At 37.3% G+C, this 15,012-nt stretch overlaps 2 protein-coding genes across 2 annotated transcripts; one reads left to right on the top strand and one right to left on the bottom strand.

Moving 5' to 3' along the window:
• Positions 1-908: 908 nt before the first annotated feature.
• LOC124898600 lies at positions 909-3,480 on the bottom strand. Its single transcript, XM_047412236.1, has 4 exons — positions 3,405-3,480; positions 2,260-2,511; positions 1,226-1,348; positions 909-1,087 (listed from the first exon to the last, which is right to left on the bottom strand). The coding sequence occupies exons 1-4, from the start codon at positions 3,478-3,480 to the stop codon at positions 909-911; spliced, it is 630 nt and encodes a 209-aa protein (XP_047268192.1).
• A 6,297-nt stretch (positions 3,481-9,777) lies between these two features.
• LOC124898599 lies at positions 9,778-10,320 on the top strand. The gene has a single exon (XM_047412235.1). The coding sequence runs from the start codon at positions 9,778-9,780 to the stop codon at positions 10,318-10,320; it is 543 nt and encodes a 180-aa protein (XP_047268191.1).
• The last annotated feature ends 4,692 nt before the right edge of the window (positions 10,321-15,012 follow it).

The following is a 15,012-nucleotide window of genomic DNA, read 5'->3' as shown; positions in this document are numbered from 1 at the left end:
ATATGAAAGGTGTACAAGAAAGAATTAGGCTATTTAGGCTCAAAAAAAAGAATCAAGGGATATTGTTCACACTTGGATGGTCATTTAAGCTAATATGGGTTAACATGAAAAAATGGCCTATGATCCGTTGCTAAATGCCTATCCTATGACTATGACACGACGAACTGAGCAAGTTTTAGATTTAACGCACAATGGGAACTGAGTAAGACCTTACATGCATATGGCACACAAGTATATAGCATATCACTACTCCTCTGTTTCATGCATTTGTTCTCTACAGGTTATCTATTTACCACACTAGTACCATAAATAGATACATAGTGGTCACACTAGAAGCACTTCACACAGTTCACAACATATCAGACCACTGGAGACGTACTCAAAATTCACTAAACGAGCTAACTACCTCAAGTATTTGCACTACTCCTAATTATCCACCGAATGTGTTACAACAACAGTTTCCCTATACCCTTAACTTAAAATCAAGAAATAAAAAGCACCAAGGGTTAGAATATACCTAAAATCAGTCAAGCCTGTGGATTCTAGGTCTCCGACCCTGCCATCACATCATCAGCTATCTTTTCCCCACTCATAACATCTGCCTTTGTAGTAGCTGGAGCCTGGCTCGATAAAGCACCTGCAGCTCTAGCTCTGATGGTTGCTTCCCATTTCTCTATTTCAGCCATAAACTCCAGTATTGCCCTTTTCAAGTTCTCCTTCTCTGCCTTCTTATTTGCTTTCTTTTTAGTCTTTCTCTCTTCTTCACTATCAGGCTCATATCTTTTGTTTTTGCCTTTCATTTCCCCCTTTTTCTTCTTTTTCTTTGAGGAGTTCGTAGTAAGATCATTTATAGGAATGTCTTCCTCAACATCATGTATAGTTGATCCTGTTGGCACCATAATTTGGTGTTACTGCAATATCCCAACCTCAGCCTTCACCTTGTACAATGCATCCCTAAAAGTAGCAATATCAGTATCTATCATCTCTCTTGCCCGAGTATTGAATCTGTTCTCAAGATCTGCTACCCGCACTGGCAAAGTCATGAAAGGTTCTAGTGTAGGATCGAGTACAGCTTTAAATCTTTTGTCTACAGCAGCAGCAAATTATTTGGTGAAGGCCAGTAGTTGTATCTCGCACCAATTTGCTAGCCTGGCCACCTTCATAATATCAATTGGCTAAAATTCCAACCTTCTTACTGTTAGAGAAACTGAAGCAGTCAGCTCACTTTGAGGCACTGAACCTTCCTGAGCTGAATGTGCTGGTGGTGGTGGTGATACAGTTTCGGGGCTTTGCACCCCAACATCTGGTGCTGAAACAGTCTCAGTGACTGGAGGATCTGTTGCACACCCTACATTTTAATAAAGTCGCAAGCCTGGCCGAATTTCATTTTTGCTGACAGGGTTGTGAGTCTTCTTGGCATGCATCTCATCATTAATACCTAAAATCTCAGAAATATGAGCTGCTTCACACAACCTAGTAATCAGGCATGAGAATAGATATGTAGCATCAGCTCTTGCGAGTCAAATCTTGATCTATTCTGCTATAATTTCTCCAAAATCCAAGGGGGTTTTATCTGTCAAGCTTGCAACCAATATTGCTCGATCATCCCCTAATATGTTGTCGCCCTTGGTGAGTATCAGATGAATCCGTATTAAACCCCCCCCCCCCAAAATACTTGCCTCTGAATTTAGAGATGCTTTGGAAATCTTTTCTGCTGGATTATCAACCATTCCAGTTCCCCATCTGCTATGAGTGTCGCTAGCCACTTGTGCTGATTTTCTCGATGCTTCAATCGGGCATAGAATATAGGTGAGGTAGCTCATGGGACGAAGGCTGGCCCATGAAGAAACCTATTTATGGTGGCAACTGATACATCCACCCCACTCCACGTACTACAACTTTGGTCAGGAGAGGCTTATACTAAAGTTTTATCCCCTTCTTTGCATATATTTTCCATCGTAGCCTGTTACTTCACGCAGAAATGCTGGACAAACGAAGGACAGTAAATATTGCTTCCCCTAGTAGTCCACTCCAGACCATACTCCTAGAGTTTATGCATAACCTCAGGGCATCTGATCAACCCTGTAGTGATAATCTTCTTCTCCTCTAGAATTGGCCTTCTGGCATTTCATCGATCTGTTCTACAAAGTCTATCCAAATAAATCATTTTAGCCCCATGGATTCGCCATCTCACATTGTTACTAACCTCGGGGTTTTCTTATTTCACCGAATTTCCCTGTACTAAATAATCCTTATCACCTTGGTGATCCGAAGATGGTGATTCAGACTCAGTTTCTTCAGTTGCAAGCCTCTCAAAATCTTTAGTTTTGACTGCTGGTTTAGTACTCTCAGACCTCTGCTCAGTGTGTTCTGATCCTTGTTCCTCCGAAGCTTTCTCAGATGAGGTTGTCACCTCATTATCATCAGTATCCTCCACCTCAGTAGGCTTAGGTGGAGGTGGAGTCTTTGGACTAGTCCTCTTTCTTTTCCATCTGAGCAAAGGCTCCTCATCTTTATAATCAGAGCCCTCATTGACAAGTTATAAAGGCACATTATCTATAGCTGCTTTCTTTGGTGTGGTTGGATTCTTCCTCTTGGATGTCATGCTCAGTTCTGTACAACGTAGAAATCCTTAATTGGTACTTATAATCAAACAAGAAAAGAAGAAGGATGACCTCAATTAAACATCAACACTATTTTTAGTTCCAAGGTTTGACGGCCTTTCTGATTTGTCGTCAAAGGTGTGACAGTGCTTAAAAGCATTGTCAACCTTATTCAGAATCTAAAAAATTTCTCAGCTTTTGATTGCATTTTTGAATGGCTGTCACACAGGTGCAAGGCCATAAAAATTGTCGTCAGACAACATTACAATTTCTAACTTCTTTTACTTGATTTTTCTTCTATCATTATTCTCAATTTCAACTTAGGTCATGTTCTTTAGTGAGATTTCCACGAAATTATACTGCATACCCCTACAAACCCTCATTTTTGAAGGGGCTTGAAGCATGTTAATGGGTTTAGCTCACTCTTTTGAAACCAAGGTTTCTTGTAGTTCACAATTGATCCAAAGAAAGATAAAGTTGAAGTTTTTCTTATACTTGGATGTTGAAACTTTAGCTGATGTACTCTAAGCACTTAGACTTATGAGTGAGAGAAGAATGAGATAAGAGAGGTAGAAGATTTCTTGGCTTAACTCTCAGGCTTCAACAAGGAAAGTCTTAAAATTTTGACTCAGAAGGGATTAAACTTGACAAAGCAAGGGAAATAACTCTCTAAGGAAAGAAAATTAAAACTAATAGGAAAAGACCTATGGTACGTGGGAATGTGAACAGCTGTGACTGGGCTGGGTTAGCCCAAAATTTTTAAGCTAGGCTTTACGACATTTTTAACGGCGCGTCAAATACCTGACAGCACTTCAAAATTGTTGTCAGCCTTAATAGAATAGGGCTTTGACTTGAGTATTTTGACGCTATTTCTCATGGTTTGTCATACTTGTGACAACCTGTCAAAATTGATGTCAATCCTCCTCAAGTTGACTGAAACTAGTTCACCTCCTTTGTACGACTCTTAGCTACAAATATTAAAAACACAAGTGCAATAAAATTAAAATATTGGGTTGCCTCCCAAATAGCGCCTGATTTAATTTCATGGCATGACTGGGTTATCTCGACTACTCAGACTTGGTCAAGATTCTGAATCACCACCTCATTACCATCTTCCTGGAATACATCAACGATCGAGAAGTATTCATCTCCTTCAACTACTTCATAGGAGAATGCATTTTAAATCTGGCCTCTCTTTTTCCATACCTGAACTTTAGCTCATTGAGCTCATATCAACCAACACTCTTCCCGTGGCTAATAATGGTCTACCCAAGATGATGTCTACCTTAAAATCAACATCACAATCCAATATCACGAAGTCTACAGGCAGAATAAAGTCTTCCACTTTCACCGGCACATTGTGTAATATACCAATTGGTCGTTTCACTGACCTATCTACCATGACAAGACACATCATTTTGGAGGTAGGTTCCCCCAGTCCAAGCTTCTGGTAGATATCAAGGGGCATTAGATTAATACTTGCTCCTAAGTCACATAAAGCTTTGGTAAACTTCATGGACCCAACTATGTACGGTATGGTAAATGCTCTAGGGTCAGGCTTTTTCTGCACTAAGGATTGTGAAGAAACAGCGCTACTGTGGTAGATGTTGTCCACCAACTGACAGCTTACCTTCTGCTTCTTTGTTAGCAATTCCTTTATAAATTTAGCATGGTTTGGCATTTTCTTAAGTGCCTCACCTATAAATAGAGGTGGTCTTGCATGTTATTGCATGGACTAGGAAATATGATAAGTGTGAAAAAGATTATAGTGTGTAGTAGTGAAAGAGAGAGTTAAGACAAAGAAAATATACTAAGTCTACAACTATATTCACTTTACAAATGAGAGTTATTATATTAGTGAAAGAAAGAGTTGAGATAGAGAAAATATTCTAAGTCTTTAACTATATTCACTATACAAAGCAGTAAATATATGTTTAAGGAAGGTGTTCTTATGGTGCGGCTTTGGACTCTTCAACTAATCCAGAGTTGTTTGAGTTATACATCGTTTATCAGTTGTTGTATCCTGGAGGGGACAAGTCACGAGATATATTGCTGAATCGGTGTAGATTATGCCCCAGTGGGCTTGTATCTCCTTAAAGAAAGTGAGATATCCGTGCCTCAGTCAAGAAGAAGATTATTTTATTTTATTCACTTTTGTTCCTTTTATTTTCAACTGTAATTATTTATTGTAATTTATGGTATATTACACCAACACCTAGCATATAGTAGCACTAACTAGTCTATCTTCTCAATCGACTCTATCCAGAAGGACCGAATCCTCTCTCAAATCCATATCTAATGATTACATCAAAATTATTTTTAATAAAAAGAATAACTAATCGAATTGAATTTAGATAATAAGAAAGGTTACCTGAAGAAGAGGAAAAAATCCTTCTAGCTCCTTCGTTCACATGAATATCCGACAAAGAGACCTATAAAGTATGCTAGAACAGTGTTCCCCAGCTATAGTCTCCTTTTTTGTTGAGGTCCTTATGTAAATATAAGTACCTCAAACTCAAAATACTGTCAGATGTATTTATGCATAGCATCCCTCCCAAAAGAAACACATATACAGTCGAGCGGTGCTATAAACCCTACTCTCTAAAGTCTTGACTATATGGAATGAAGAAAAAGATATTGTTGAAGATAATCCAGAACTGTTATAGTAGAAATACAATCATTCCCATTAATGGTGTCTAGTTCAACCTCCAAGCCAGTGTAATATCATAACATCATATGCCAATCTAAATTATGATCCCTTTCATCGGTACATATAATTGGATCTCCGACTATGTATAGTGCAACCAACACATCCATATCCTGTAGCGTGAAAGTTACCTCTTAAGGGTAGGTCGAATGTGTGAGTATCTGGCCTCCACCTCAAGTCCATAACAATTACTGGTTTTTGGTCAAATAGGATCTTACGTATTTTGATAATGTCATATAACCCTACTTATATAGTGTATGATATGGTCATGGGGGTGGTCATACAAAATGTCCCATGTCTACTCAACCTTCTTCGGATACACTAATGCAGTAGGATGAATAGATCCCTCGCATAATTTTTTCGACCTACTGTAATGTAAGTAATGAAGAATCAGCGAGGTCTTGGTGCAAGATGTGCGACATAATATAGTTGTACACATAATACTAAATAGTATTTAATAAATGATCAGAACAAGACATCTATGATAATTTAATTAATATTGATAATATTACATAATTTCAATCTACTTTTATAAGTGATATTTTTATCCAAACTACTTAACGATATGATACAATCCGGATTGGCTCCACGCCATTCACTAGAAGTTAAGCCTGGGAGATTCAAAGGATTCAAGGATAGTTCATGAAGTGGGAGGTACTTGAAGAAGCATCCTTACCATCAAGAGGGTGTTATTTTTTTATGAACGCACTCACATTGGTACAAGGTTCATTGGAGGAGGCAAGTGAAGGAAAAACGGGGCTAGAAAACCCCCTGAAAAGGACTTGCACCCAAGGCGCATTGGATACTCTTTTGATCCACTCTTGCATTTCAAGAGCAAATAAAAACAGCCCCTAGTGGAACTTATCTTGTAATTGGCTAACTTTTGGGCCCTAAAATTATAATAATTAGCATAAGCTATAAATACTTTTGAGGCTAGCTCATTCTCTTAGTTTTGCTTGATTATTGAGGAATTGAGGAATTCTTCTCCATTGAGTGAGACTATTGGAAAACATTTATTGAACTTTGGTTTAGAAACATTGGTTTACAGGGCGTTCATCTCCCTCTTGGTCACCGTAGGTATTAGGTGTTCGATTAGATTGTAACTGAGGGTATTAGAGTTTGACATACTCTTTTATTCTTGGTTACTTCTTTTCTTGTGTCTAATTGTCTGTTTTATCGATTATCTTTACTTTTTTTTCGTCTTTAGTTTTCATAATTTGATTCCGTATTATTTGGTATCAGAGCTGAGTTTGATTTTGTTCCTACAAAGTCAATCTTAGATCTAGTCATCTCAAAAAATTGAAAATCACAAAAACAAGTTACTATTCACGTTTTAGATCTTAGGTCATATATTAATTTTTTGATTTTTGTGTTTTCTGGTGTTTCTAGTGTTACATTTGCATTCCCTAATACTATACGAGTTTATAAACCAAATTTGAGTTAAATCGGAGCTTATTTGAGAGTTCTATCCTTGTTGGGAGCTTGGGTTGAAGACATTTGAGGTGAATTGAAAAGATGAAGATTTTGATGAATAATTTGGATAAATTGATGTTTGGAATGATTTTAGAAGGATAAAAAGTACCTACGTTCAAATTTTGAACTCATTCCAAGCTCCGGAGATAAAGTTAGAAAGATTGATGTTCTTAGTGTTCTTGGTATGTTCTTGAGGAGATTGTTATATTCATATTGAAATTCATCCAAAAGAAGGTGTTTGATCCAAAAAGTAGGAATAAAAAGATTTAAAGTGTGTTTTTGTTTGAGCATCTAAAAATATTTCAAGAATATTCAAAGAGAAAATTACACAAAGGGCATCAAGAAGGGCATTTTTGGCCTTGGAACAAGCAAGTGGCGGCCAACTTTCCCTTGACCTGCGTCTAAGGTGGATACAGCTGCTCCCAGCCTGGTTCCGCACCTCAAGGAAGTGTCTAGGGTCTCTCCTGCATCCAACCTGCACTGGAGGTGCGTTGGAACTGCTTTCATAGCTCAAAACAATGTGCAGCCTTCCCCACCTGCGCTGAAAGTGCTATATAGGTGCGCTCAAGGTGTGTGACACCTCCCAAACGTATGTCAAGACTTCCCAACGTCCAATTCAAGTTCCAAATGCATTCTAACACTTCTAAACTCCAATTTACTCAAGTTTTATTCCTTAGTTTCATTATTTGATTCATAAATTCAACTCTTGATTATTAAAACTATCAACAACTAGTAATCCACCTACTAAGTTGGATGATTAGTTCTTGAGTCCCATTTCATTCATCGTCTCATTTATTTCAAGCTTTTCTCTTTTTAATAGAATTTATAATTATTGATCCAAGTGCTCATATATTTATTTGAGTCCATCAAACTAGAATCCAATCCGATCAAGAGTAGAACTTGACACCTCAACTACCACACGAAGTATAAACCATCTTTCAACATTTGTGATCCAAGTGTGAGTTAAACAAAGGAGTGAAGAGTTTGTAAGGTTAATTTCTCTAATGATAACATGTTTGTTGTTTTTTAGTGTCTTTCTTCATAAGAAAATGGCTACGGAAGGCAAAACTTTGAAAATAATGGATAACCACTCAACCAATGCTATCTTAATGGCCATTGAAACTCTCAATCGTAAAATTGATTCTACGGGTGCTAAGATAAACTCACTAGATCTTAAAGTGTATTCTCTTGAAGGGAGTGAATCCTTCATTAGTAGAACAGTGGATATCGTAGAAGGTCGATAAAACATATCCTTATCCATACCTCAACACTTCAATGCTTCAACTAGTGGGCATGCTCTAAATTCGTCGGTTCATATTTCCTCGGAAAACTGCCTCCAAATGATCAATCCACCAATACAAGCACATGATTCCATTCCTCAAGCCACTACGTATCCACAAAACCAAAATACCTTTAGACCACTCCAATATTAATTCAACCAAATACAATATTATGAATCTAGAACCTAAATACACCAACCACCACTTAACAGAATGCCCTCATTCCAAGCACCCCTTAACAAAAATCAACCCATACAAATAGACGAGAAAGAAAGAAAAGAAAAATAAGCATAGTTTAGAGCATTCGATGTAGCTGACATGTTGGTAGAGGAAATGAGATGTAGACCAATAGATCAACGAGGTTATGGAGGTCGGAGAAAAAGATTTGGTCCAGCACTTAATGGTAGAGGAAACTTGGTAAACCGACCTCAAGGTTATGATCAATGGAACAAACAAGGTAATAGGGATCTAGATGTGGGTATCTATTCAATCAAGTTTAGTCTTACAAATTTCAAAGGAGAAAGTGATCCTAAAGCTTATCTCTCATGGAAGTCCTCTTGTGAAAGGATCTTCCAAGTTAATGATATCACCGAAGAGAAGAAAAGTTGTTATGCCATAGCCCATTTTGAAGGGTATATCAATACATGATGGGATTATGTCAAGAGATTTATAAATGTGTTGAATAAAGGAAAACCCCCTCCATGGAATGCGTTGAAGGTAGTCATGAGGCAAAGGTATGTTCCGAAGTGGTATAGACATGAGCTGCTTGCAAAGTTGTACAACTTGAGGCAAGTTAGCAAGAGTGTTATGGCCTATTATGATGATTCCAATAATTGATCTTAAAGCTCGACCATTGAGAGAACGTGAATCATGACATCATATGCTTTAAGGTTGTATTGAACAAAGATATCTCCTCATGCATGACTATCCACAAGTTTTATACCATAGAAGAAATCTTCCAAGCAGCCTTGGAGATTGAAGGGGATATCAGAGAAAGGGCAACTTACAAACCAAAAGGGTACTCATCTACCAATACTTGGAGTAAAAGTAAAGAGATAGAGAAATTATCATCAAGGTGGAACAAGATCAATGACTACAAGTCCAATGACAAAAAACCCATAGAGAATACCAATCCAAACTACCCTCTAAGGAATGAAGGTAACAAATATCCTACTCTCAATCCTAAAGGTTTTTAATGTTTTAAATGCCAAGGGTGGGGACATAAGGCAGGTGAATGTACCAACCCGAGAAATGCGATTATTAAGGAAGGAAAATTGTATTATCTTAGAGAAGAAGTGGGATTAGAAGATGAGAATGATGAAAAATCCTAAAATGGAGAGGGATCCCAAGAAGATGAGCAAGTAGAGGAGGATAATGAATATACTTGTCCTCAAGATGGAGAGTAAGAGGTTCCAAATTTTGTTATGAGGTGTGCAATGATTATTAAGGAGATAGATGAGTCTAGTCAAAGGGAGAATCTATTCCATACTAATTGTCTTATAAAGAAAAATATATATTTTTTGATCATTGATAGCGAAAGTTGTTCTAATGTGGCTAGTGCAACTTTGGTTGATTTTTCGAAGTTACCCATGACCAAACATACCACACCATACAAGCTTCAATGGTTAAATGATTGTGGTGAGTTTAAGGTGAATAGGCAAGTGGTGATTCAGTTGGGAATTATCATGAATAGGTGAATTGTGATGTGATACCTATGCAAGGTTGTCATCTCTTTCTTAGAAGACCATGGCAATCTGATCGTTTAAGCAAGCATGATAGGAGGACTAATCAGTACTCTTTTGCATTTAATGGTCAGAAATTCACTCACCATCTTCTTTCTTCATCTCAAGTGAATGAGGGTTACCAAAAATTAAGAGAATTGAAAGAGAAGGGTAAGAAACAAGGTGAGAAGGAGGACCAAATTGAGGAGTGTGATGAAGAAGAGGAGAAGGGAAGGTTAAAAGAGAAGAGTCCCTTGGTGATGTTGTCTAGGAACAAAGATCTTTTCAAAGAGCATGATGAGAAGACACCCATGCTCCTCCTAGCCCATGATTTTTATGCTAACCACTCTACTTCTTCTATCCCCCATTCTATTTCCCCTGTTTTGAAGGATTATGGAGATGTGTTCCCAAAGGAGTTTCCCCAAGGATTACCCCCACTTCAGGCAATTGAGCATCAAATTAATTTTATGTCGGGTTCTCAATTACCCAACAAACCGGCCTACCAAAGTAATCCAAAGGACACAAAAGAGCTCTAAAGGTAAGTTGAGGAACTCCTCAACAATGGATACATCAAAGAAAGCATTAGTCCATGTGCAGTTTTGGTGTTTCTAGGGCCAAAGAAAGATGGAACATGGCGCATGCGTGTTGATTATCGAGCCATCAATAAAATAATGGTAAAGTATCGCCACTCAATTTCCCATTTAGATGATATACTTGATGAGCTGAATGGTTCTTGTATGTTTTCTAAGATAGATCTCAAGAGAGGGTACTACCAAATCTAAATGCAATTAGGTGATGAGTGAAAGAACGCATTCAAGACCAAGTTTGGTCTATATGAATGGTTGTTTATGCCTTTTGTCCTCACAAATTCTCCTAGTACCTTTATGCGGTTGATGAACCATGTGATGAAATTGTTCCTAGGGATGTTTGTTGTGGTATACTTTGATAATGTTCTAGTTTATAGCAAATCCCGTAAAGAACATGTCTTACATTTGCGTGATGTGTTTGAAGTTCTTAGAAAAGAGAAGTTGTATGCTAATCTTGAAAATGTTCTTTTGGTATGAACGAAGTTGTTTTCCTGGTATTTGTTGTGATCTCAAGAGGAATCGAGGTAGATGAATATAAGATAGATGCCATCAAGAATTGGCCAACTCCAAAATCTATTGGTGAAGCAAGAAGCTTCTATGGGGTGGCTAGTTTTTATAGGCGATTTTTCAAAGGATTTAGTACCATTGTCATTCCCTTGACCGAGGTGATCCGTAAGGATAAAACTTTTAAATGGGATGATAAGCAAGCCAATATATTTGAAGCTTTGAAGGTTATGCTTAGCTCCACCCCCTTATTACAATTACCCAATTTTGATAAGATGTTTGAGATTGAATGTGATGCAAGTAAGGTAGGAATAGTTGTCGTCTTAATGCAAAATGATAAACATATTGCCTATTTTAGTAAAAAGCTCAAGGGCGCAACTCTAAATTATTCCACCTCTGATCTAGATTATACGTCTTGATTAGAGCCTTGTATAATTGGCAACATTATTTGTGGCACACGAAATTTGTGATTCGAACCGATCATGAATCCTTGAAATATATCTGGGCCTAAGATAAACTCAATAAAAGACATGCCAAGTGGATTGCTTTCCTAAAGACTTTTTCTTATGTAATTCATTACAAAAAGGGAAAGGAAAATGTGGTATCAAATGCATTGTCTAGAAATCATGTACTTATCTCTACATTGTCTTCTAAATTGATGTGATTTGACAGTCTAAAGACAATGTACCCCGAGGACCCCAAATTTGTTTAAATCTATCAAGATTGTGATACATGTGGTAGGGAAAGGTGGGAGAAGGATAGTGCTTCTATGCCCTACTCCAAGATTGATGGTTTCTTATTCAAAGAAAGAAGGTTGTGCATACACTCTAGCTCATAGAGAGAAATATTTGTAAGAGAGGCATACGATGGGGGCATGATGGGTCACTTTGGAATTGACAAGACCCTTGGAATCCTAGAGGAACAATTCTATTTGCCCAAGATGCGTCAAGATGCTGCTAGAATTTATGGCCAATGCATGGATTGTAGAAGTGAAAAATCTCGCCTTCTCCTTAAGGGATTATATACCCCTATACCCACTCCTCAACGCCCATGGCTTGACATCTCTATGGATTTCATTTTGGGATTGACTAGGAAAAAAAGGGGTAAGATTGCATTTTTTTTGTGGTTGACAGGTTCTCAAAAATGGCCCATTTCACTCCATGTCATAAAATTGATGATGCTTCTAATATGGATTCTTTTTTTGTTGAGCATGTTGTCAAAATACATAGAATTTCTTGGACTATTGTTAGTGATAGGGACTCTAAGTTCCTTAGTCACTTTTAGAGGTCGTTGTGGGGTAGGCTTGGCACAAAATTGCTTTTCTCAACATCTTGCCACCCACAAACGGATGGGTAAACAGAGGTAGTAAATATAACCTTGGGTTCTATGTTGCTAACCTTAGTTAAAGGAAAAATGGCCACTTGGGAGGACCACTTACCTCTAGTCAAATTTGCTTATAATTGTGTTATCCATTCGGCTATTGGTATGACTCCCCTTGAATGTGTTTATAGTTTTAACCCCCTTACCCATTTAGATCTCACTCATTTGCCTAGTAATGTTGTGATAAGCTTAGATGGAGATAGGAGAGCAGAAACTATGAAGAAGTTGCATGATAAAGTGAGAATTCGCCTTGAGAAGAAAAATCAAGAGGTGGTCAAAAGAGTAAACAAGGGAAGGAAGTGGCTTGTACTTGAATCGGGTGATTGGGTGTGGGTGCACCTTCAAAATGATAGGTTTCCAACCCAAAGAAAATCCAAATTGATGCCCCGATATGATGGTCCATTTCAAGTGCTTGAAAGGATAAACGACAATGCCTATTAGATTGACCTTCCTTCAGAATATCAAGTACACAATACCTTTAATCTGTGTGATCATTCACTCTTTGATATGATAGAAGATAATCACCCTTTGAATTTGAGGTCAAATTCTTCTCAGGATAGAGAGGATGATACAATTCCGATTGGCTCCAAGCCATTCACTAGAAGTCAAGTCTGGAAACTTCAAAGGATCTAAGAGAGGAACTTGAAAAAGCCTCCTTACCATAAGAGGGTGTTATTTGTTGATGATCGCACTCACATTGGTCCAAGGATCGTTGGAGGAGGCAAACGAAGGCAAAATGGGGCTAGAAAATCCCTTTGAAAGGACTTGCACCCAAGGCACTTTAGATCCGTTTTTGATCTGCTCTAGCATTTCAAGAGTGGATCAAAACAGCCCTTAGTGGGACTTATCTTGAAATTGGGTAACTTTTGAGCCCTAAAATTATAATAATTAGCCTAAACTATAAATACTTTTGAGGCTAGCTCATTCTCTTAGTTTTTACTTGATTATTGAGGAATTGAGGAATACTTCTCCATTGAGTGAGAGTATTGGACAACTTTTGTTGAACTTTTGTTTAGAAACATTGGTTTAGAGAGTGTGCATCTCCTTCTTGGTCACTGTAGGAATTAGGTGCTCGATTAGATTACAATTGAGGGTATTAAGTTTGAAATTCTCTTTTGTTCTTGGTTAATTCTTTTCTTGTGTCTAATTGTCTATCTTATCAATTATCTTTACTTGTCGTCTTTAGTTTTCGTAGTTCGATTCCGTATCATAATACTAAAAGGGTGGATAGGGACCCTTCAGTGTGTTGTGCCACGTATGTTCCACAAGGCACTAAGGTTGTCAAAATGTGGCTTTAATTAGTCCAGGTGGGTAATAAGACCCTCCTAAAGTTTGGGTGTGTCTGAACCTTTTCGCGTATAATTCAAGGTGGAAATAAAGCATTTTCTCATACTAAAATTTCCTCTTTGTTTCCTTTTTATGTGTCTGAAAATGCACCATGAATTGGATTTCTTGGTATTCTCTTTAAACCTACTTATTTTGTTTTTCTTGTTATTTTTTGTTGGTTTTGTAAATCAACTTGGCATGCTCATAGTGGTTTCTCCATACTTTCTTGCATTTTTCAAAAAAGTATGTTGTATTCACAAGTATTTATAATTTAATAAAGGATTTAAAATTTGTATTACGAATAAAAAAGTGGGAAGTAAGAATTACATATATGTTGATGATTGATAAAATACCAAACAACGTGCCTACTGCAAGCCGTTTGAGGAAGGTTGAGTGTACACACACCTTATCTTTACATTAGAAGTTAGAAATACCTTTTCATAATGATTGATGAAGTAAGCTTGAGATTTTATATATCAAAGTTATTATGTGCAGATTATAGATGGTCAAATATAGGATTTGTTTGAATTTCATTGTACACCAAAGAAATCAAAGAAAATTTCATTGTAAAGATTAACAAAACAAAAAAGCCTCAGAGGAATCCAATATGATCATGTGTAATGTATGCCACACCCCTTTTTTAACCAAAAGAATTAATTTTAAGTTCGAAAGGGTTTTATTATTAAGTGATAAAAGATGAGAATTGTTTCGAAAAGGATTCATTTTATAATCAACGCAGAGTCGCCACTTGACATAAAGTGGGTTTTCCAAGTCACCTTTGGAAATTCTTTTTCAAAACGGTTTGACTCTTTTAAACTGGTTTGCAAACAGAGATTCCCGCTAAGAAATTTTTTTGACAGAGGGGAAGGTGTTAGGCACCCCTTGATCCCGTGGTTCGAACACGGTCGCTAGGTGGAGCATATCATCTAATTTAACACTATCAATGTATAAATCACATAAAACACATAAAAACAAGCAACAAACAAATCAAACAAAGTTCAAAAATCAAAAAATTGTCCAGTCCAAGTTATATAGTCCCAAAAATAAAAATACGGAAATATAAATCTTATTCTAAACTAATCCTAGACTAAGCTCCAATTCTTTACCCAGTGCCTCGGGCCTTCATCACGAACCTCCTTTGCGTACATGATACGTCAGGGCATTCCCCGGTGAATAAGTACATAAGATCTCGGGGCATTCCCCGATAAAATGAATACATGTTCTCAATTTTTGAGCGTAAAAATAGAAAGAACCATTCACAGAAATTCACACATTCAACAAATCACCATTCCTAAATTTGCCTATCAAACCTATGTTTGCCTACCCAAGCTCGATCTATCGTGACATTATGACATTAATGATATCAATGAATCAAAATAAATTAACGCTTGCTTTTTGTTAATTTTCAATTTCTGACCCTCAAATAACTGA

This window comes from Capsicum annuum, chromosome 5 (genome assembly GCF_002878395.1).
Source record: "Capsicum annuum cultivar UCD-10X-F1 chromosome 5, UCD10Xv1.1, whole genome shotgun sequence".
Taxonomy (NCBI): Eukaryota; Viridiplantae; Streptophyta; class Magnoliopsida; order Solanales; family Solanaceae; genus Capsicum; species Capsicum annuum.
The sequence above is the reverse complement of the archived record's forward strand: the minus strand, read 5'-3'. Positions and strand labels throughout refer to the sequence as shown.